We start from the raw sequence: 24,550 nt of genomic DNA, 5'->3' as shown, positions 1-24,550 counted from the left end.
TTCATGTATGGACGAGGAGACATAATAGTGATAGTCTAGCGTTGATTTCAGGATTAGATAATCAGCCGAAAAATTACAACGACGACTGGATTACAGTCAAATGCATTTTTCTCGCCTTTTCCTGGAATTACTGAAAAACACCCAAACCATACTCTATTCAAATGGTATAAAACAAAAATGTACGAATGAAAAAACAATCTGTCTCTGCAATGTTGACTAGAAGCAGCTCACTGAGACCCGACGGCGTTATTAGACCCATAGATATAATATAAGATATATTTTAAGCACTCGCAAATGCCACAGTCTAAAACTATATCCATTGAATAAAGACCTGGCAATGAATGGGGTATTAGCGCCCCCTGCTGTGGCGGTCAATGTGTTAACAGTTAATATAAAGATACATTACAATTAGGGGTGGAACGATACGCATTCGAACCGTGTACCGTACGGTAGGACCCCCACTGTTCGGAGCGTCTGTGTAAAAAAAATAAAAACTTCATTTGGCACGGAGCCGGGAGAGGTGAGCGCTGGCTGCAGCAGCAGCAGCACTGCAGCCAGGTGCTAGTCAGTTTGTGTAAAAATGGCAAGCACAATATAAATCAATCTTCATTACGACTTTAAAAACATAGCCATTAACATTACATAGGCCTACACACATCTTGCCATAGCGTTAGCAGTTTGTACAACACAACGCATGTTGAACTATGGTAGCCCGCCAGCTAATACAGTCAATGCAATGTTATCGTAGCTACTAGCTAGCAGAGGAGAAAATGGGAGTCTGAGAGGCGGGGTGTTTAAAGACAATGATGGGCGTTTATTCAACATCCAAGAAGGCTAACATACAACTGTGTTTTACTAACTCCAACCGGGACTATTGCAGCTTTTCCACTGCATGTTGATGTTATGAACTCCTAACGTTACCAGAGCTGAAGGTCCGTGACACTAAAATGTCCGTGGGGACCCACCAACCCATAGATAGTTCCAACTCACTGAATTACGTAATCAACCACAGTTGCACTCAATATTTAAATAATGTTAGTCTAAATAAATGTAGACAGATAATGTACGTATTTTAAAAATAGAATGAACAGAGCAGTGTTGTTTTGAAACAGTACAGTGTGTGTGTGTTAGTTTGATGTATGCTGCAATTTATATTGATGGCCTTCTAATTAGTTTATTTTAAATAGCAGTGACACTTTTCCCTTTGATAAGAAATCCAGCCATATTCCTTTCATTGTATTTCAAATACTGCACTTTAATTTCAAGCAGAAAACGAAACTTTCCATTAAGAACTGACAACCAGGGAATTTAAACATTGTTGACATCGTTTTTTTGTGTTTATATTAACACTTTGACTGCCAGGGGGCGTCTTTAGACGTCTTTGCTGGCCATGCTAAAGTTGCCGGGGGACGCTGTACGTCGTCTTTATATCAATATTTCAAAAATCTGCGATCGGATTCATAATGTCCCTCCGCTGGCCTGAGACACAAGTGTGATCTCCTCTCAATCCTCTAGCGGTTCAAGACCGCCATCTGGTGGCCGATCGGCAGATCGAAACCGGATGTCAACCTTTAACCCGGTAGGACTCACTCCATATGGGGTCCGGGCACTCGCTAATGTTAGAGAGACTCCGTCTTCACACAGTGAACATCGATCGCTGCAAATAACTCGAAAAAACAACATGATTTGGACGTATATATTATTATACAACCTGGAAATGGACCGACTATTTCAACATCCCATAATGGAAAACTGTCTACCCCACGCTGATCGCCCAACGGCCCGCGGAGACTGGGGTGAGTTTTAGCGTGTAATATTACCGTGTTCGACACCAACTGCTATGATGAACATTTGACCCACATTAGATGATTGGTATAACGCTGCCCACGGAATTATAAACGCCCCCTCGCCCATCCGGTCAACATCAGATGACGTGTAGTAACTTCTAGAAGTACGTCTAGTTGGAATTTTTTATATCGCGCTGATTGCCATCAAACTGTATTTCATCATCAATATAATGCATTTGGGGCTATATATCACGTTCTGGAGAAAGCTGCAGAAAGAGATGAAAACATACTTATACATTAGACCATACTTTACTATGAATATGTGAATGAAAAAGTTTAACGTTGCTACACAATGAACAATACATATAGGACTTTGAATGGGCCCTAATAATGGCAATGTAGCAATAGAATTTAAAAAGTTATAGCCCTGCAAAGAAGGGGACTTTCTCCATAGACAAATAGCGCTGGCAATCTATGGTATATCATTAATTTAACCTTAGGCAACCAAAGTGTTAAAGAAAGGAAAGTCTAGTGCTGGCTGAGCATATTGTTTGTTTTCACCAAGTTAATACTTTGACAAATGTAGCCTATATTTTTCAGTCAGTTCGGTCTTTGTGTGCCAAACATTATTTAAGGCTGTAAACACTGTAAACTTTTTATATATATATATATATATATATTAGTGCTGTCAAACGATTAAAATATTTAACTCGATTAATCGCATGATTGTCCATAGTTAACTCGCGATTAATCGCAAATTAATCGCATTTTAATTTTAATTTTTTTTTATACCTTAAACAGATCTTTTTCAAGTTCCATGTTTTAATACTCTTATCAACATGCGAGTCAACAAATGCTTGCTTTGTGCAGCCATTTAACACAAAAGGATGACCCTCATGCATTGCAAATTTGCATCAAATTCAAAACAGAGTGATGCACAAAATAACTTAAAAGAAAAGAATAATTTAAAACAATGAATAAAGTGTGCATGAAATAATAGGGGAAAGAAAACGTTAGGAACTTGTTACATTCACACACACAAGGGCTGATTAATCACACACCCCCCTCTCTCCCTCACACACACACTCTCCCAGCTCTTTTTCTCTTTTGCCCCTTCCTCATCTCTCTCACCCCCCTCTCTCTCTATATCTCACACACACACACACACACACACACACACACACACACACACACACACACACACACACTTCAGAAACAAACATAGTATCAATGAGAGCATCAATAATACACCTGAGTGAAGTCTAGTAAAATTTTTTTTTTTTAGTTAATCTTGAGTTAAAAAAATTAGTGGCATTAATAGAATCGGGAGTTAACGCGATATTAACGCGATATATTTGACAGCCTTAATATATATATATATATATATATATATATATATATATATATATATAAATGAGAAGCATGTTTAGATTTTTGAGTGTTATTTATTTTTTTATATAAAAAAACAACGTATATCGAACCGAACCGAAAACCGTGACCCCAGAACAGTGATACGAACCAAACCGTCCATTTTGTGAACCGTTCCACCCCTAATTACAATACAACAACATATGAAAAATAAAAAATGATAAATACCATACATACACAACATGTGCTCCCTCTTTTCTATGCTAATGACGTCGTTAATGACGCGACGCCATTAAAACATAGTGCAACCAGAGATAAAATCCCCACTGCACCACTGGTGGCACCTATGTATGTAAATGAACCCTTTCCCACTTTACTTTATTGGTTGCCAACAACGAGATTTCTCGTTATTGGCCGCCAGTTATTTCTTTTATTAGCGATATCCATTAATTTTTCATCCGTCCAGCCTGACGTTATCATTGGGAATGGCTCTGAGCTCGAAAAGGGCAAATACCGCACCCTATCGTCTCCTGGATGGTAATGCACATCATTGGATTGGATTGAGTGAAAAAGTGCATCAGAGGAAAAACTCCGGTCCAGGGTTTTCCCATCTCTGGCAAGCAGATCTGTTACCAGATTCCCTGCCGAGGCTCGGAGCAGCTTTCGATTATGCGTTTCGGACTATAACGCTGGATCAATAAACGCGATCAATATTTGGAATGGCGATCAGGAATTGGATTCATCTTTTTGCAGAACATCTGATCTGAGGTAAGGAATCTATGTTACCAGTTTTGGGTTAATCAGTCGTTTTTCACAGATTTCACAACGTGTGTGTGTGTGTGTGGCGTTAGGCGCTGAGCGCGGCACGAATAAATTATTTTTCAGTCCGCTTTTGTATCGTGCATAAGAACACAAATACTCTCGATAATCTAGCGTTTATTTGAAAATTATTCATAAATCAGCCGAAAAATGACAACGTGTTTTGTGTATTCCAGTAAATGGTTATTTTCGCGGAATTTCTCTGAAATTACTAGAACTCTCCGAAACTATACTCGTATTCAAAACGATATAAAACGGAAATGTACTGATGAAAAAACAATCCGTTTCATATATGTTGACTGCAAGCAAGTCATTGATAAGCAACGGGTTTATTAGACACATAATTTAAGATAAGGTTTATGCGTTCGCAAATGTGCTCGTCCTACCATTGATTAACGTGGTGGCATCCAAGCGATAAATCGTCATATCCGGCTGGCAACCAATGTGTTAAAAGCAGGATGGCTCAGGGCGGTTAGGTGGCCGAGCGGAGATTGCGTTCGTCACCAGCCCCGGAGCTGTGAGCTGGATTCGCCTGTTCGAGTCCAGCTCACAGCTCCGGGGTTGTCACCAGCTTGGCTGGCCGTCTGCACTAATACAATTGGCTGTATTAGAGGGTGGGAGAAGCTGGCGGGGTGGGTCCGGGTCGTTGTAAACAGCGACTCCTACAGTTCGGTCGGGGCGCCTGCTAAGCGCGGATAGGACTTGAGGGGGATAGTGTGGTCCTCCCACACGCTACGCCCTCTCGATGAGAATCCGCGCTGCCAGGTGAAAAGAAGCGGTGATTGGCTGGACGTGTGTCGGAGGAAGCACGTGGTAGCCTCCACTCTCCCAGATGATCTGACTGTGGGGGGTAAGTGCGCAGCGACCAGGAAGGGACTGGGAATTGGCATACGACTAACATTGGGATGGGAGAAAATCGGAGGAAAATGGAGGGGGAAAAAGACAAAAAAAAAAAAAAAAAAAAAGCAGGATGGCTCACATCTGCTACACTGGCTCTGATGAAAAAAATTTGCACTTCGCTTACCCGAGTAAAGCATTGCTTTAAAAGAAAAAGCTGAGCTGCCTCCCCAAAAATGTTATACCTGTGCAAATGAAATCTAAGACTTTTAAATACTTTTTAAGGCCTTAAAATTGAGAATTATTAATGTAATACCCAAGACATTTTAATACCCCGTCATTACAACAGTATTTTCTTCTAATATAACAAGACTATATGGCTCACCGTCCTGTAGCACCTCCTCGTCTGCCTTCTCCTTCTCCTTAGTGTAGTCCAGTGTGTAGGTCAGTCCATTGCAGCCTCGTGTCCTCACCCCCACCTTCATGCCGATCTGGGTTCAGAGCGGGTGGCACATTACCACCAGGGGTGGGGGAAAGATACAGCCATATATTGCAATATTTTGCCTGCCGATATTATAAAATCGATACACTGATGCAAAGTATTGGTATCTAATATTTAAGCATTACATCACGCGCAGGAGTGGTTTGTGAACAATAAACCATGGCTAGGGGTGGTCGTTAGACCCCCCCCCCCCTAGGCATGGTTTATTTTTCACAAATCACGACTGCAAGTGGTGTAATGCTTTTATACAACTGCCACATTCATCCAACCTTATTGCTATACAATAAACACACATTAATCGAAGATTTATTGAAAAAACCATCCGCCAGAAAAAGTAGTTCCCACAACAACAAAAAAGACAAGTTGCCTCCATGTGGAAGCAGCTCGGAAGTGCATCCAACGGATCCAACAAACTAACACATCCAACTGTGTGTTATTGGAATGATTGAGAGAAGTTGCCTCCATGTGGAAGCAGCTCGGAAGTGCATCCAACGGATCCAACAAACTAACACATCCAACTGCCTTTCAACTAAGGCATCCAACCAACTAACACATCCAACTGCCTTTCAACTAAGACATCCAACCAACTAACACATCCAACTTTTCTTTAGTTTTTAATTATGAAGTTAGTGGTTATTGGAATGATTGATTCATTGAAAATTGTATTACCAGATGCAGAATGGGTACAATACAGTACAGCTCAATACACACAATTGTTAATTGTTAAAGGGGAACTATCTTATAAATGGCCTTTTTGAGTGTTTAGCATTGTTTCCTAGCTATGTGAACTTATATTAATATGATCTATGTCTCAAAATTCTCATATTGGCGCATTCTTCCAATTCTCCTCTCACAATATTCACCCTCACTGAACTGAGTCATTTGAAAATGTGCGCGATATGTGATGTCAGAAAGACACCGCTGCATGATAATGTTCAGGAGGCGCCGGCACGGCGCAGTGGTTTAGGAGCCCAGGCTCAAAACGGCTCGAGATCTTGAGGTAGAAAAATGCTGTTTTTGAGGACTTGATTAGAAATACAAAACAATGAATAAAAAAAAATATATATATTACAGAGGTGTTCCATAGACTCACAGGAATTGTGTAAAAGTGCCCAAATAGTGAAAGAAATAGTAAAATAGTTCCCCTTTAAGGGGATGCAGACCTACTTTCTATAGAACTTCATTCGTAGATGCTTCTATTGAAAGTAGGTAAAAAATAATAATAATTGCAATTAATCAATCAATCCACGCGATTTTTATTTTGTTCTACAATGACTCATAACCAGGGGAGGAAACTAACTTTTTGGCTTACCAGCCAACTGGCGAGTAGATGATTTTTTTTACCAGCCAAACTGATTTCTTTACCAGCCAAAAATAAAATCGCTAATTGTGATAATTACTTCTTTGTATGTCTTTGTCTAAATTGATTTTCAATCATAGTAATAATCACACCGTGTCTCTACTTGTTAAAATATTTATTAGCATAAAACATTAATAAGTGTCTCTACTCCACAATATTAGCATACAACATGTATTAATCACACTGTCTCTACTCTTCAAAATATTAGGATATCACATATTAACATGAAAGAGGGAACTATTCTGGACTGGGTTGGGCTGAACTGGGCAGTGAAAGATGCTGGGTTGGGCTGGTCTAGGTTATACTGGGTTGGGCTGGTTTAGGTTGGACTGAGTTGGGCAGTGAAAGAACCAAGCATTTCACTGTAATGTAATAGCTAAATAAAACAACTTGAACTTGACTTGTTACATTTGCACTCTGGTTGGATGCCAAATGTATTCTGGTTGTACTGTACTTGTGCTGTATGATGACAATACATTGGAACCGAATCGACAACGCTAGGGGTTCAGCAGGTGTATTCTGAATGCCAAGTATGACAACATCACCGTTGTGAAGGGCATATGGGCGAGTGGTGATATGGGGGGAAACCCGGTAATAATAAAATGTCACTCGGCTGCATTTAAGCAAAGCCGCTCAGTATAGTCGTCCACTATGTTGAACGCGCGTTATGGTAGCTTGTTAGTTACATGCTAGGTAGCTAGCCGGCTAATGCTGGTTGACTTGTCATTCTCATCCGACTCGAAGGAGACGCGTCGCGTGCTGTTGTTCGCCCCCATGTCAGACCGCACTGATATCCGAAAGCGACGACTCTACATGCAATTATTTTCATCCACTGATGTGTTTTTGTCTAAGTTTGTCTACGTTGTCAAGGAGTCTGTAGGTCCGCGCGCAGTGGTCTGTCCACTTCCCCTAGATGGGCGGCATCTTCTAGAAAATGAGTGTTCATTGGAGGAGCTTAGAGCGCATCTGTACAACGATGATGTTCATTGGTTATGGTTGGATTATTATGAGGCGCAAATGGGAGGAATCAAGGGGGGAGTCAGAGTTCGGCTTGTGCCAGTGAGCGAATCAGCAGATTGCAGAATGATTTTTTTGTTTTGTTTTGTAATTACTAGTACTCGCCAGACTGGCGAGTGCTCTTCATGAATTACTCGCCAAACGTAAAAAATACTCGCAATTGGCGAGTAAAGTGGCCTAATTTCCTCCCCTGCTCATAACCCATCAATTACATCATCCAACATTGTTTAAGCAACTAAGACATTGTGTGTGTGTGTGTGTGTGTGTGTGTGTGTGTGTGTGTGTGTGTGTGTGTGTGTGTGTGTGTGTGTGTGTGTGTGTGTGTGCAACCGAGTGAGTGTGTCTGGAAGCCAGACAGTGTGAGAGATGAGCTCTGGCATGGAAGGGGAAGGAAAATAAATTGCAAATTAATCAATCAATCAATTCACGCGATTTTTATTTTGTTCTCCAATGACTCATGACCCATCAATTACATCATCCAACATTGTTTAAGCAACTAAGACATTGTGTGTGTCAGGGTTTCCGTTAGAAAAAATTGTTGCCGGCCTCAGTGTCCGGTAGATTTCAATCTACCGGTCAAATGAGAGAAATTCCGGTCAGAGTTTATTGAGCTTAAAAACAATTGATAGGCAAAAGAATGACAACAAAACTAAAGAATGACATCATCAAGGCATGTAGATTTATAATATTTTTACTTAAAACTAGGCTACTTTTGCATATAAAGTCATTATATTCCAAATAAAATAAGTCCTGAGACTCCGTGCTGCTGCCGACTTTAAATCAAATAGGTGTCTGTGGGCAGTCGCCCGACATTAAAAACAGCAGTCTGTTATAATCACATTTTTATGAGCTAACGAATTCCGTTATATTGGACATTTGTATTAATTATATCAAGCGAAGAACTGAGAAATTTGGCAGAGAGAGACGGCAACATTATCGTGGGTTTGCGTGACGACTCTCTCTCTCTCCACCTCCCAATGACTTATTTGCGAGAGTATGTCGATGCAGAGCAGCAGATTCAGCTGTTATTGGCTCTTTTCTGGCTCTATCTGGGGACCGCACAGCAGCGCCGCCCACCCAACATTGAATTGCCAATGGCTGAATTGGAGTACTGCACTGTGCTGCTGCTGCTCCGGCTCTGCAGCTTCACAAAAGTTCGCACACCCAGCACTAAGCTCTCGCTGACAACGTCGTTGTCATTATTAGAAGCAACGATGAAACAAATGTAATGATTGTTTCGTTCATCGCATAGGCTATTTAATTTTAGCCTATTTTAATACAATTCAAATAATCAAATTGTGCTTAGACTCAGGGAATTATTTTCACCGGACATTAAGACCGGAGAGATTAAATATGTCGGACTTCAACAGATTTTGCCGGTCAAATACCGGTAATTACCGGCTAACGGAAACGCTGGTGTGTGTGTGCGAGTGCGTGCGTGTGTGCGTGTGTGTGTGCGTGTGTGTATGTGTGTGTGTGGGTGTGTATGCGACCGAGTGAGTGTGTCTGGAAGCCAGACAGTGTGAGAGATGAGCTCTGGCAAGGAAGGGGAAGGGGGAAATAAAATTGCAAATCAATCAATCAATTCACGCGATTTTTATTTTGTTCTACAATGACTCATGACCCATCAATTACATCATCCAACATTGTTTAAAGGACTAAGACATTCGCCGTGACAGAATCGCTTTATATTTAGTCGTTATGACGCTATCAACATATCCATTTGTTAAAGATTATTGTCCGCCATCTTGTTTTTTCCGACGGAGTGATCCGGCGGAGTGATGTGATTCGGTTGTGGGCGGGTCCTGGGACCAGGAGCGTGGATTGTGAAGGATACATACTTGTAAATGGACTGTGTGCTGAAGGGTCTGCAATTAGGTAAAATTAGACCTAAAATAATCCCCCTTTAAGTTCACCAACCTGTTTAATATGTGGGAGTTAAGTTATTATTTACCACATAATGTTACACTGTCTGCCTATTGATAGCATCTCAGGTTATATGACGGTGCTGCCATCTAGTGGGCCAGAGGTGGTAGTGTTCCCTCGTAAGTGCGTCACTTCCTCTAGGATACGTGTTGTTGACGTAGAACTGGAACCGGACATGTTAGAGAACAGACGTGCCTCCAGCGTTGCTCTCGTTAGCGTTATAGTTTGACGTGACCAATGATGTAAAGTTGCTTACCAAGCGGACATTATACCACCAAGAGAGAGTGAGTTTTAGTACCCAGCTAATTCGATGTTTAGTAAACGTCTGGGATTAGCACATTACAGCGGACTATAGTATTCCCCATTCATCGTTAACAGTTAGCCGAAGCTAGCTAGCTCGGTGCTAATACCTAAAGTAGCTTCAGCTCATGCTTCGATAGCTGCTCTATACTGGACATATCAGTCGATATATAACACAGACCAGAGAACATTTAGATAGGGTCTGTGTCGAAGGGACGCTGTAAAAGGACACAACTAGTCCTATGTAGTAGCCATAGCAGTAGCCTGTGGTACAGAGGGGACCAGCGTGCGCCGTGCAGCACTACGGAGCGGAGTGAGACACTCGGATCCACCACAGCGGAGCATCTGGTCTGCAGGAGCAGACTGGTGGCGCCTATCGGACCGGGCAGCGTCTTCCCGCCCTCATCACCACGCAGCGGTCTACTACTCCTCGTTACAGAACCCATTCGGGTTCTTCCTCCCCACCAGGATTACTGACTCTCTCCATCTCTCATACTGCAGAGGGAATTGTTCCTCTGACAGTGGAAACCGCGGCAACGTTTGGCCAGAACACTTTAATAGAACTATTTGGGCGCCCATCTAAATTTAGTGATCGTATTTAATTAGGCATTGTGTAACGTGATAACAATATTTGTATGTATCTTTTTTCCCCTTTTTTGCTTATATAAATGGCATTATGATTCAAACAGTTTCCTCACTCTTTCTAGTTTAGGTGACTCCATTTTAAGTTATTCACTCAGTTGTGTATTTGGTACAATTAGTTTAAGATTTAAGGCATCCTACCACACCCCCTAAGGTGAAAATTATATACAGTCCTCTAAGCTCCCGCACAGACTGTTTCAGCCAATCAGAATCGATAAATTTGCATGCCGTTGTATAATTCTTTCTAAATAACAATTAAATCCCATTTAGCTGCAATACAAATTATTGGAGTGAGGTGAACAGATCGAAAACAGATTTAATTTGCAGTTGAAAAAAGGTAATAAATTGCAATATTACAGTATTGTGAATCAAGTATTGTGATTAGGGGTGGAACGGTTCACAAAATGGACGGTTCGGTTCGTATCACGGTTTTGGGGTCACAGTTTTCGGTTCGGTTCGATATACGTTGTTTTTTATATAAAAAAAATGTAACACTCAAATCTAAACATGCTTCTCATTTATTAAAAAAAAAAAAGGTTTACAGTGTTAGTGTTTACAGCCTTAACACTTTGATTGCCTAAGGCTAAATTCATGATATACCATCCGTTGCCAGCTCTATTTAACATGGAGAAGTTCCCCTTCTTTGCAGGGCTATAACTTTCTAAATTCTATTGCTAGATTGCCATTATTAGGGCCCATTCAAGGTCATATATGTATTGTTCATGGTGTAGCAACGTTAAACTTTTTCATTCACATATTCATACTAAAATATGGTCTAAAGTATAAGTATGTTTTCATCTCTTTCTGCAGCTTTCTCCAGAATGTGATTTATAGCCCCAAATGCATTATATTGATGATGAAACACAGTTTGATAGCAATCGGCGCGATATAAAAAATTCCAACTGGACGTACTTCTGGAAGTTACTACACGTCATCTGATGTTGACCGGATGGGCGAGGGGGCGTTTATAATTCCGTGGGCAGCGTTATACCATTCATCTAATGTGGGTCATATGTTCATCAGATCAGTTAGTATCGAACACGGTAATATTACACGCTAAAACTCACCCCAGTCTCCTCGGGCCGTTGGGCGATCAGCGTGGGGTAGACAGTTTTCCATTATGGGATGTCGAAATACCCGGTCCATTTCCAGGTTGTATAATAGTATATACGTCCAAATCATGTTGTTTATCAAGTTATTGGCAACGGATCGCTATGTATTGTGTCGAGCTCGAGTCCCGGGACCTATAGCGAGTGCCCGGAAGTAATATGGGTGATCACCACTTCATCCACATGACTTCCTGTTGGGCGATCTGCCGATCAGCCACCAGATGGCGCTCTTGAACCGCTAGAGGATTGAGAGGAGATCAGAACTGTGTGTGAAGGCTGCAGAGGGGAAATATGATTCCGATCACAGATTTTTGAAATATTGATATCAAAGACGAGTTACGGCGTCCTAGGCAACTTGAGCATGGCTAGGAAAGACGCCTAAACACGTTTCCGGCACTTAAAGTGTTAAATAATGTTTGGCACACAGAGACCGAACTGACTGAAAAATATAGGCTACATTTGTCAAAGTATTAACTTAGTGCAAACAAACAATATGCGCAGTCAGCACTAGACTTTCCTTTCTTTAACCCATTCTTTGCCGGAGCTTATATCCATTCTTGTAGCCTCTCTGCCAGCACTATTTGTCTATGGAGATGTTCACCTTCTTTGCAGGGCTATAACTTTTTAAATTGTATTGCTAAATTGACATTACTATGGCCCATTCAACATCAATTATCTATCGTTCAGGATGTATGAACGTTTTACTTTTTCATTCACACATTCATACTAAAATACCGTCCAGAGTATAAATATGTTTTTATCGTTTTCTGCTGTATTTCATAGAACGTGAGATATAGCCATAAATGCATAATATGTTAATATGCATAATATATTATATTAGATGATCAAATGCAGTTTGATACCGATCAACGTTATATAAAAAATTTCAAATGTACATGATCCTAAACGTCATGACTGGTCATCTGCTGGTGACCGGAGGGGGGGGGGGGGGGGGGGTCGTTTATAATTCAATGACCGACGTTAAATGATTCATGTAGTATGGGTGATATATAGATCAGAGCAGTTTGTATGGATAATAATAATCAAAAACGCTGAAACTCACGGCAGCTTCCTCTTACCGTTGGGCGATCACACTGGCGCAAACAGATCCCAGTTATGTGATGTTGATCTAGGTCAGGGATCGGCAATAGGCGGCCCACGGGCTGACATTGGCCCGCCAGCAATAATTTCTGGCCAGTCAGATTATTTTGAGAATATGATATTTATTTTACGCGCGGGAAATATTCACTCGGGACGCCAGGGTGTCTTTTATTGTGAAGCTGTATCTATCTACCGGCAGTCATCAAAAGCACTATAGCCAATTGAAATGCTAGAAATGGTCACGTGGACTGGGAGAACCAATGGAATAGTCCCACCGGGCCGCGTGTATATTTCCCTAACAAACTTTCACTTCCGCGTTCGAGATGGAGCGAGTAACAAAATGTGTTAAAAAAACAAAACAAACATCTTTGGATAGGGAAATATAACGCTTCTTTTAATAAACAGGAGCCATACTTAAAATACGGGTTTATCGCAACAGGTCGGTGATTCTTGCGTGCCGAGCCGACGTCCTCTCTGCATAATATATGGCGACAACAACAACAACGACGAGGAAATGATTACAACTGTGTTCAAGTTGGCAGATAAAGTAGGTGCATTCAACGCCAATCTAGAATTGGAGGGCGGCGAGTGGATATGCGACATGTTTCAAACATTAGCAGGGATTTTGGAGGACTGAACAACAAACAAGGTATGGTGAGTCGTGTTTTCATGCATTCTGTCTTCTGATCTGTTCATCACCCGCCGCGGTGATCTGCAACAGCTGATCTGCTGTTCATGAATGAATGAATGAAAACTTTATTTAACAGATTGCAGAATGGGTATAATACAGTACGGCCGGTAGGGGTGGGAATCACCAGTTTCATCATGATACGATACGATATCGATTCTTTGGACAACGATACGATATTTGCCGATATCACAAAGTCTCTCACGATACAATACGATACGATTAGATTCAGGTGCCTGCGATCGATATGAGATGATATCATAAGCCCATTTAACACAATCAGTAACATTTAGATCACCAAAAAAAAGGTAATGAAAATATCATTTGACATTTATATTTTTGAGCTCTTCCAGACATTTAAAGGAAAATCAATCTATTGTTTTTAATACAAATAGACCTCCTGTTCACTGTAAAGTGCCACGTTTTTATATATTGAGCTTTAAACTTTAAGCTAAATTTTTTGGAACTCAAAACTCACAACCTCCCTCTCCCAAACCGTTCCTACAACAATTTGTTGATGTTGCATGATCATGTATAGGCCTACATTTATTATGTATTATATTGTTTATGTTTAAATAACATTTAAACATCAAACTCCTCTGACCTCATCTGGTCTTTCCAAAGACGCGCGCACACACACACACAGAAAGGGAGAATGCTATGCTGTAACATCTACACACACGGAGCTACTGCTGTTGTTCTTGGGCGGATATGAGACTCGCCACAGGATTTTCAAAATAAGAGTATCGATATGAATCGATCTTATTACATCGCATCGATCCGATTCGATTGTTGATAATTACATCGATGTATCGATCTGGATCGATGTATCGTCCCACCCCACTACGGCGCAATACACACAATTGTTAAGGGGATGCAGACCAGAGAAAAACGTTTGTCTTTTTTCACTATATTAAATTAGCCATTGTTTTTGATCCTGGCCCGCCAAGCAATGGCTTGGGGAAAATCTGGCCCGTGGCCAAACCTAATTGCCGACCCCTGATCTAGGTCAGTGGTTCCCAAAGTCGGGGTCGCGACCCAAAGGTGGGCCGCGAGCAGCCACGGGAGGGCAGCGAGATCATTTAAAAAAAAAATAAAAAAAAAAAATCCAAAAAAGATTTTTTTTTTTTTTCACTGAACTTAGAAGCAGGCCAGGACAGTGTTTCTAGTTGTATTCTAAAATTCTATTCTATTGTATTCTAAAATGTGACTATATGGTTTTATATTAACTTAATAAATAAACAAAAACAAAAAATCTACTTATTTCAACGAACATTTCAAACTAAATAACAGATTATGCACATAAAACGCTGAAAACAACCGAAGCAACAATAGTATTTTAATGAGGCTATTATTATTATTATTATTTTGCAACAAGTTAGCCCTCTCATAAATAGCACATATAAATGAATAACTAACTTGAACTAACTTAATAGGATTGAAGTGATATTTGGCTTAAAAAATATGTCACCAGGCAAAGAAAAAAATAAAAAAAAAAAGCCTGACGTTGTGCATTGGGCCGCGGCTCTCTGACGCCTTATTTTCTGGGTCCCGGCCTGAAAAGTTTGGGAACCCCTGATCTAGGTGATCCAGTTCCGGTTTGTATAATACTAATATACGTCCAATCATGTTGTTTATTGAGTTATGGCAACGGATCGATATCCACGGTGTCTGGATAGAGTCCTGGGAGCGATAGCGAGTGGCCGGACGGAATAGGGGACAGACTAAGCACTTCCGGCCACTTCCGGTTTTGGCAACTCGTCGATCGGCCACGAGGTGGCAGTATTGAAGCGTTGCAGAGTTGAGCGGAGTCCTACAGCACCAGCCAAGACTCAGTGGGTGAAATGTGAATACCATGACGAAAATATGAAATATTGATCTCAAAGACGCCTTTAGGCGTCATTGGCAGATTACGCATGGCGGAGAATGACGTGTAAACACGTCATCGGCGGAGAATGGGTTAATATAAACACAAAAAAACAATGTCAACAATGTTTAAATTCCCTGATTGTCAGTTCTTAACACAATGGGGACCGGCCATGTATAAATACGTGTTTCGAATCCATGCGTTGTGGACCAGAGGCACGTATATAGCCGTGGCAAGTTGTTATTGTTTTATTCCATATTAATAACCGGATCAAGATCAAGATCCCCGATCGACTCTGCAGATCTACCCGCCTCTGTGGAATCGGCAACATGCAATACCGGCCAGATCCTCTTAGGGGCGCCATCGCTCCACTGCAGTATCATTGTGGGCGAATGGATTTTTTTTTTACCCTCCAACGGAGTATCATATTACCCTGATCCGAAACGAACATCATGCACCGTGTATTACGTTTCGAATCGCAGATTTCACCATGGAATAAGAGGATTTATCATCAACCAATGGACATATCGATCTACCAGATGCCGATCGATAACGGGGAAATGCTGCCGGGTATCACACGGGCTGACGGTAAGACATTTATCACCTAATTTATAGCCGGATCGGAGCTTGCTGTGCAACGCTAGCAATCGATCTGTGAATGTGGCTACTTACACGGACGTTGTATTGGTAATCAATAATACTAATCGACATCCCCCGCCGCCCCCCTTTCATCCATAGATGCTCTGGGATAGTCCGGATCATAAGCAGTTTATGTTATTTCATTAGCATATATACAACGGAAATGCCGTTGAATATAACGTTAGTAGCCTTTAGCTCTATAACTAGCTTTCCAGAAAATAGATAAGAAATCTGCGATAAAGCTTATATTCACGGCGCTATAAAATGACAACCTACCGATGGATTTTTTTCTTTCTTTAAGCCATTCTGAAGGGACGGTTTATGCACTCAATTGACAATGAGAATGGACAGATAGTAACACTATAAAGTATAGATATAGCTGTTAGAAAACCTACATGTTTGTTTACATTCCCCGGTCCTCTAGCCACTAATTAGACTAAGCCCATCGGTCGTCAAAGTGTTAATGGAAAGATTCGTTTTCTGCTTGAAATTAAAGTGCAGTATTTGAAATACAATGAAAGGAATATGGCTGGATTTCTTATCAAAGGGAAAAATGTCACTGTTATTTAAAATAAATAAATAAACAAATTAGAAGGCCATCAATATAAATTGCAGCATACATCAAACTAACACACACACACTGTACTGTTTCAAAACAACACTGCTCTGTTCATTCTATTTAAAAAATACGTACATTATCTGTCTACATTTATTTAGACTAACATTATTTAAATATTGAGTAGGGATGCACAAAGTTTTCGGCCAAAAATGGCAAAAGATGGCCTTTCGGCTTTTGGCCAAAAGAGTTTTTTCACCGAAAATATATCACCGAAACAGAAACAACCTAACAACCTCGCGTGTTGTTGTGATGATGTCGCGCTGTCGGGAGTCGCGCTGTTTCTATGTAAACTCTGCGCGCAACGTGTCCAATAAATGCGTCTTTAACATGCTTTTATATCCTTATTTACTATATGCCCGTTGCGGTTAATCACTGAGTGATCTAATATGCATATTATTCAGAGCGAGAGGGGGGGGGGGATTGTGTTTCTCACATTGACGCTGTCTGTCTGTCGCGCGTCTACTGTGCCGAGTCAAGCGAGCACATTCAGCTGGGGACTAGAAAGGTGCGCTCAGTAGAGCACAGATGTCCGCTGCGGCAGCCAGAGAAAAGATGGAATTAATGTACTGTATGCATTCAGAAGTGCTGAATAAATGTTTTATGGACCCATAATAGTGATTATTTATTATTTAAGTTAAGTTTTGCCATAATCATATATTTTTCCATAATCATAATGTTCCACAACATTGGTAAGAAAATCTATTCTATGAATCATTTTCGGCCTTTCGGCTTTTCGGCCAACTGTTTTCTATTTTCGGTATCGGCCAAGAATTTCCCATTCGGTGCATCCCTAATATTGAGTGCAACTGTGGTGGGTTGGAACTATCTATGGGTTGGCGCCCACTTGGCGGGTCGGCAGGGACATTTTAGTGTCACGGACCTTCAGCTCCGGTAACGTTAGGAGTTCATAACATCAACATGCAGTGGGAAAGCGGCAGTAGTCCCGGTTGGAGTTAGTAAAACACAGTTGTATGTTAGCCTTCTTGGATGTTGAATAAACGCCTATCATTGTCTTTAAACACCCCGCCTCTCAGACTCCCATTTTCTCCTCTGCTAGCAAGTAGCTACGATAACATTGCATTGACTGTATTAGCTGGCGGGCTACCATAGTTCAACATGCGTTGTGTTGTACAAACTGCTAATGCTATGGCAAGATGTGTGCAGGCCTATGTAATGTTAATGGCTATGTTTTTTAAGTCGTAATGAAGATTGATTTATATTGTGCTTGCCATTTTTACACAAACTGACTAGCACCTGGCTGCAGTGCCGCTGCTGCAGCCAGCGCTCACCTCTCCCGGCTCCGTGCCAAATTAATTTTTATATATTTTTTTATTTGCGCATCCCCTGAACCGTACGATACACAGACGCCCCGAACCGTGGAGGTCGTACCGAACGGTACACGGTTCGAATGCGTATCGTTCCACCCCTAATTGTGATAATATCGTATCGTATAATTGCAAAATGTGTTTAGTCCCTTGTTTGTGCCAAATCTGGGTTGCACATGATTTGTGGAACTCCCTCTGGTGTTGTGGTCGTGGTATTCACTGACCTTTGGGAAGTACCTCGACATGTACATGGGTACCTTAGTGGTGTAGTGTATCTTGTAGATCAGGCCCATTGCAAGTTGCTGTAATCTGTCGTCTACTCTAAGCCATCCTAGGTCAAAATGGGCTGGGGTGAGGTGTGTTTTAGGAGTAAGGTCAAACAGTAGTCTGACCAGTTTGTTTTGGGATGTTTGTAATCTTGTTTTTAGTGCCTTTGAGGTGCTTTGGTACCATGAGGTGCAAGCATAGTCGTAGTACCCTTGAATGAGTGGCTCCTGCTAGAGTCTTCAGGGTATTCTTGTTTACCAGGGAGGAGATCCGGTACAAGAATCTTGTTCGTTGGTTGACTTTTTTGATTACATTGTTTGCCATTTTGTCACAGGAAAGATTTGCCTCTAAGATGGACCACAGGTATGTAATTGCATCTTTCCTTGTGACAATATTGTCACCCACACTGTAACAGAGAAGTCGTTTGTCTTGCTGAGTTTGTTATTTGATCCAAAGAGAATGGACTCTGTTTTACCCAGGTGTAATGATAGTTCGTTATCTGCGAGCCAGGTGCAGATTCTGCCGAGTTCAGAGCTGAGGGCTTTTTCAACCTGCAACTTGTTCTTGTCAGAGACCAGCAGGGCTGAGTCGTCCGCGAACAAGAACAAGTTGCAGTCACAAGCTGATGACATGTCATTTGCATAAATTAGGAACAGGGTTTGTACCTTTTCCAAGGCAAAATGCAAGCACTTTTCAAGCATTTTCAAGGTGCATTTTCAAGATTTTCCAGCATCTTATGCGGCTGTGGTAAATAAAATATTTACCGTAATTCCTCTAATAGTAACCCCGGCTTGTATTTGTTTCAACTGTAGCGGATACCAGGCTTGTATTAGGAGGAGGCATGTATAAGAGAGAGGCCTATATTTCTAATTTTCAAACAGATCATAATGAATAAATCAACATTTGTGTCAGTTTGAACCCAGTAAAATGTACTGGTTTCATTTATTGAAACCAAGTACTGTATGAAATACGGTAGTAAACAGTGCAATTACAGGTGGTCAAAAAAAGTCAAAAAAAGTCAAATAGTGCAATCACAATACTGGTATAATAATAATAATAATAACTTCGTTTTATACAATTCTGAGGTAGGCTTACTCTCTTGGTAAACATTAACACCATACCATTATATGGTATTTACTGCACAGCCAGGCCAGCATATAACAACAATAACAAAATATATTGCCTATGGTAAATCCGTTGAGGGAAATACCGTAATTCCTCTAATATACATGAAACCCGGCTTGTATTAGGAGGCCGGCTTATAATTGCTTAGCTCAACAGCGCACCCGGTCATTAATAGAGACCCGGTTTTTAATTGAATACCGGTTACTATTAGAGGAATTACGGTACTAAAAATTATTATTTCACTTCTTCCATCACATTAAATCAGATGTTATTGTTATAAACAACCAGAATGATGTAGACTTGGCATCATATATAACCTGGCTGAGCCCATGTGTTATGCAGTAACGTACTGTATATCTGTATGTCGTGTATGTTATAAATGTCATGATGAATTGAACATGGGGGACCCTGATGTAAACAAGACGAAAGTATTGCTCTGGTCTGCATCCCCTTAACAATTGTGTGTATTGAGCCGTACTGTATTGTACCCATTCAAGGCCTGCCACGATAACACATTTTGCTGGGCGATTAATTGCCCCCGAAAATATCGCGATAAGCGATATTATTGCGACCGGTTAGAGATTTTTTTTTTAGAAATGTATTTCCCAAAACTTTTATTTTGAAGCCCACCGCTCCGTCTTTTCCGGTGTTTAGACTTTTATTTTGAAGCCCACCGACCGGACCGGAAGTATTGTTGCGATTATCCTAAGCAGAAACTATGAGCCGACAACTTGGGCTAATGATATGATGTTTTTGAGCTAATGATAAAACAAATTGTTGGTGAACAACTAACTTTAGGTTAGTTTTAACGTTAGCTACTAACGTTAGATGCAGCTACTACAGGCAATCAACGATGAGGAGGAAGCGTCAAAGCAGTAATATAATAGCTGTGGTGCGTAAGCACTGCAGCACGACTCGAAACTACCGGAGTGTTATAATAAATTAATTCATGTTTAACTTGTCCCCGTGTCCAGTCCTTTGACTAGCCCCACCCGTTAATTGTAAACAATGATGCATGTAATTGTATTAACGTTATTCTGTGTTGTACTTGTAGCTATGCTATACGTTGTATTTCTTTTGTAGCTAATGTTGTTAGCATTGAATGAGCATCAACGAACGCTAGATCTTTAATCTTTATTTAGCAGTCCAGTTTCTCCGGGCAGTAGCGAGTAACTACTTGGGTCTAAAAATAGCTAACGTTACACTACAAATAATGCTACTTGGTTAAAAGGAGCAACACTATTGAGAAATGTCTATGTGGCGTTGCCCCACGGAGCTCCCGTGCTGTACTCTAGTAACGTCAGCGGCCCGCCTCCCAACACGGACAGTGACTGAGGGGCACTGGTTCCGCCTCATTAAAACAAACGTGCAAATAGCAATTAATCGCGCCCGTCAAAATCATTGCATTCATTTTAATTATCGCAGCAATTAATCGATTTATTGCTTATCGCGGCAGGCCTAGGATAACGTTTTCAATCAATCAATCAAACGTGACGAGCCAGGCCAATTTTAGCATGTTAATTTATGGAATATGCAATCTAACAGCTAACGTGAACTTTACAGTAAATTACATGGATAATAATGTTAAGGTAGTTAGTTCATTCCTGTAGGTAAACAACAAATCACTCAAATAATCACCAGATAAAACTTCAATTTCAATCAAATATTTACTGAAAATTTGCTAAATAAGAGAACAGACTTTGTTTGAGGTAGGCAGTTAATCAGCTCCTGGAGCCTTATGTATGTATGTAATGTAGGGATGCTCGATATTGGCTTTTTTACCGATACCGATATTCCGATATTGTCCAACTCTTAATTTCCGATACGATACCGATATCAACCGATACCGATATATGCAGGGTTTCCCCCCAAAAAAACGGAATAATTTCAGGTAACTAATAATTTCACTGGATGCATTCAAAAGGCTTTCTAAATGTAAGCATTATCTGTGCAAAATATGATCATTAAAAAAGTTAAAATTAACATACAAGTTGTTGAATTAAACCAACATGCATACTTTTGACAATAAATAAAATAAGAATTGGTTCTTACTTGCTTATATATATAAAAAAAAAAAAAAAAAAAAAAAAAAAATTTACCGATACCGATATTTTCCGATATCACATTTTACTGCCGATATCGGCCGATAATATCGGTCGGCCGATAATATCGGACATCCCTAATGTAATGTATACAAAATCAAACACTTTAAAAGCAAAACATATCTCCTTGAGAAAAAACTGCATCGAACAACACAAAATAGTGCAAACATATAATTTGCTGTGGTAAATTAAATATTTACTCAAAATGTGCTAAATAAGAAGTCTTTGAGGTAGGCAGTCAATCAGCTCCTTGAGCCTTAAAATGTATACAAAATCAAACACTTTGTATTGTGCAAAAGAAAAACATATCTCCTTGAGAAAAACACTGCATCGAACACAAAATAGTGCAAAAAATATAATTGGCCTAGTTAGGCCAAATAGGGCAGGGCCTATTAGGGAGTGTCCTTCAGTTCCTTGAGTTTGTCGGTTAGCTGTTTCTCCACAGTCTCTAGACTTCTTTCCTTTTCTTTTGCAGCTCTTCGAAGGCCATTGGACTTTGAGATTAAGCTCAATTTCCCTATAGACTCAGCTTTTTCTAAATTGGCATCAGCAGACTTCAGGAGGACCCTTATATCCTCCTCCATTCTCTTTTTTTTGGCCTTTATCTCCTCCATTAGTCCTTTCCTCTTCTGTGCCTTCTGCTCATCTTGCTTTAGACGTTTTTGGTCACAAGATACATGTGATACTTCTGCCTGGCAGCAGCTGCAGAGAGGAGTAGCTCCTTTGTGTAGGCTATGTTGAGCAGCCAGGGGAGGAAATTAGGCCACTTGCGAGTATTTTTTACGTTTGGCGAGTAATTCACGAAGAGCACTCGCCAGTCTGGCGAGTACTAGTAATTACAAAACAAAACAAAAAAATCATTCTGCAATCTGCTGATTCGCTCACTGGCACAAGCCGAACTCTGACTCCCCCCTTGATTCCTCCCATTTGCGCCTCATAATAATCCGACCATAACCAATGAACATCATCGTTGTACAGATGCGCTCTAAGCTCCTCCAATGAACACTCATTTTCTAGAAGATGCCGCCCATCTAGGGGAAGTGGACAGATCACTGCGCGCGCCGCGCGGACCTACAGACTCCTGCCACCGGCAGCCGGCTTGACAACGTAGACAAATTTAGACAAAAACACACCAGTGGATGAAAATAATTGCATGTAGAGTCGTCGCTTTCGGATATCAGTGCGGTCTGACATGGGGGCGAACAACAGCATGCGACGCGTCTCCTTCGAGTCGGATGAGAATGACAAGTCAACAACATTAGCCGGCTAGCTACCTAGCATGTAACAAGCTACCATAACGCGCATTCAACATAGTGGACGACTATACTGAGCGGCTTTGCTTAAATGCAGCCGAGTGACATTTTATTATTACCGGGTTTCCCCCCATATCACCACTGTGACTCGCCCATATGCCCTTCACAACGGTGATGTTGTCATACTTGGCATTCAGAATACACCTGCTGAACCCCTAGCGTTGTCGATTCGGTTCCAATGTATTGTCATCTTACAGCACAAGTACAGTACAACCAGAATACATTTGGCATACAACCAGAGTGCAAATGTAACAAGTCAAGTTCAAGTTGTTTTATTTAGCTATTACATTACAGTGAAATGCTTGGTTCTTTCACTGCCCAACTCAGTCCAACCTAAACCAGCCCAACCCAGTATTGATTGATTGAAAACTTTATTAACAGATTGCAGAATGGGTACAATACAGTACAGCTCAATACACACAATTGTTAAGGGGATGCAGACCAGAGAAGGACTTTCGTCTTGTTTACATCAGGGTCCCCCATTTCAGTCCTGTTTGCTTAATGCCTTGTCCACTTCCTCCACACTCCAATATGCCCTTCAACCCTGCTCCTGTCAAACCTGCTCTTTCCATTCCCTCCATCATGTCCCCCCTTTCTGATGAATATTTCCTGCACTTAAGAGTCAGACACACATTCCTAGTAGTTGAGCTGTGATGAATGAATGAATGAAAACTTTATTTAACAGATTGCAGAATGGGTACAGTACAGTACGGCTCAATGCATGCAATTGTTAAGGGGATGCAGACCAGAGAAAGACTTTCGTCTTGTTTACACCAGGGTCCCCCATTTTCAATTCATCATTCAGTATAACCTAGACCAGCCCAACCCAGCATATTTCACTGCCCAGTTCAGCCCAACCCAGTCCAGAATAGTTCCCTCTTTCATGTTAATATGTGATTTAATGATGTAATATTTTGAAGAGTAGAGACAGTGTGATTAATTTACTATGATTGAAAATCAATTTAGACGAAGACGTACAAAGAAGTAATTATCACAATTAGCGATTTTTTTTGTCTGGTAAAAAATCTGTTTGGCTGGTAAAAAAAATCAGATACTCGCCAGTTGGCTGGTAAGCCAAAAAGTTAGTTTCCTCCCCTGTGAGCAGCCCTCCAACACTCTGCACATGGTCATGAATAACCCGCTGGGCAATCAATGAATGCTCTGAGGTTCTCCACCATCACTTCTTTGTTGACCGAAAACCCTCTCTCGACAGAGGCTTGACCGTGTGAAAGGATCAGGAGGAGTTTTATTACTCCCCATAGATGGCGCCACTCTGCTTTGTTGGATAAACATTCATGATAGAATTCATCCAACCTTCCACTTTCTGGGTTGAAGTTCCTAAAGGGATCTGACACTGACATCAAGCTGTAGTCATAGAAGTGACCAAACTCCCTCAGAATCTCATCACAGGATTTCTCTTCAATGCGGCCAGTTTCAACAAGGAGCCGCAGACAAGTGGTGAGTTTCCGGGTGCTTCTCTCTTTGCTCTTGATGAGCTCCCTAGGATCCAGGACAGAGATGCTTCTAACAAGAGGATACTTGAGTGGAGCCTTTTCAAAAAGCTTGGAGACCATCTTCAGCAAAAACACCTTGCAGTTCTGCCTGAACTCCAGCCTCAGCCTCTCAGCATTTGAGTTCTTCTTCATGTGCTCCTGCAGAGCTCGCTCTGTGACAAATCCCACTCTCAGTTTGGTGACATCCATGTGGTTGACTGGGTCAGCATAGTCAACTTGGAGAAGCTTTACTGTGGTAGTTGCGTCCTTCATGACACTGGGCTTGATAAAGTTCTCCATTAGACTCCTCAGCATATTGGTGAGATCCACACTCATAAACGGCA

At 41.0% G+C, this 24,550-nt stretch overlaps 1 protein-coding gene across 2 annotated transcripts in view; it reads right to left on the bottom strand.

Annotated features, from left to right (window-relative positions):
* Positions 1 to 24,550, bottom strand: part of isca1 (iron-sulfur cluster assembly 1) — a 49,083-nt gene that overhangs the window by 12,989 nt on the left and 11,544 nt on the right. For both annotated transcript variants that reach the window (XM_084333322.1, XM_084333323.1), the window contains exon 3: positions 5,197 to 5,302. In XM_084333322.1, the coding sequence (XP_084189448.1) occupies positions 5,197 to 5,302 (106 nt within the window). The remainder of the gene's footprint in view (positions 1 to 5,196; positions 5,303 to 24,550) is intronic.

This window comes from Notolepis coatsorum (assembly GCF_963971535.1).
Source record: "Notolepis coatsorum genome assembly, chromosome: 1".
NCBI lineage: Eukaryota > Metazoa > Chordata > Actinopteri > Aulopiformes > Paralepididae > Notolepis > Notolepis coatsorum.
The sequence above is the reverse complement of the archived record's forward strand: the minus strand, read 5'-3'. Positions and strand labels throughout refer to the sequence as shown.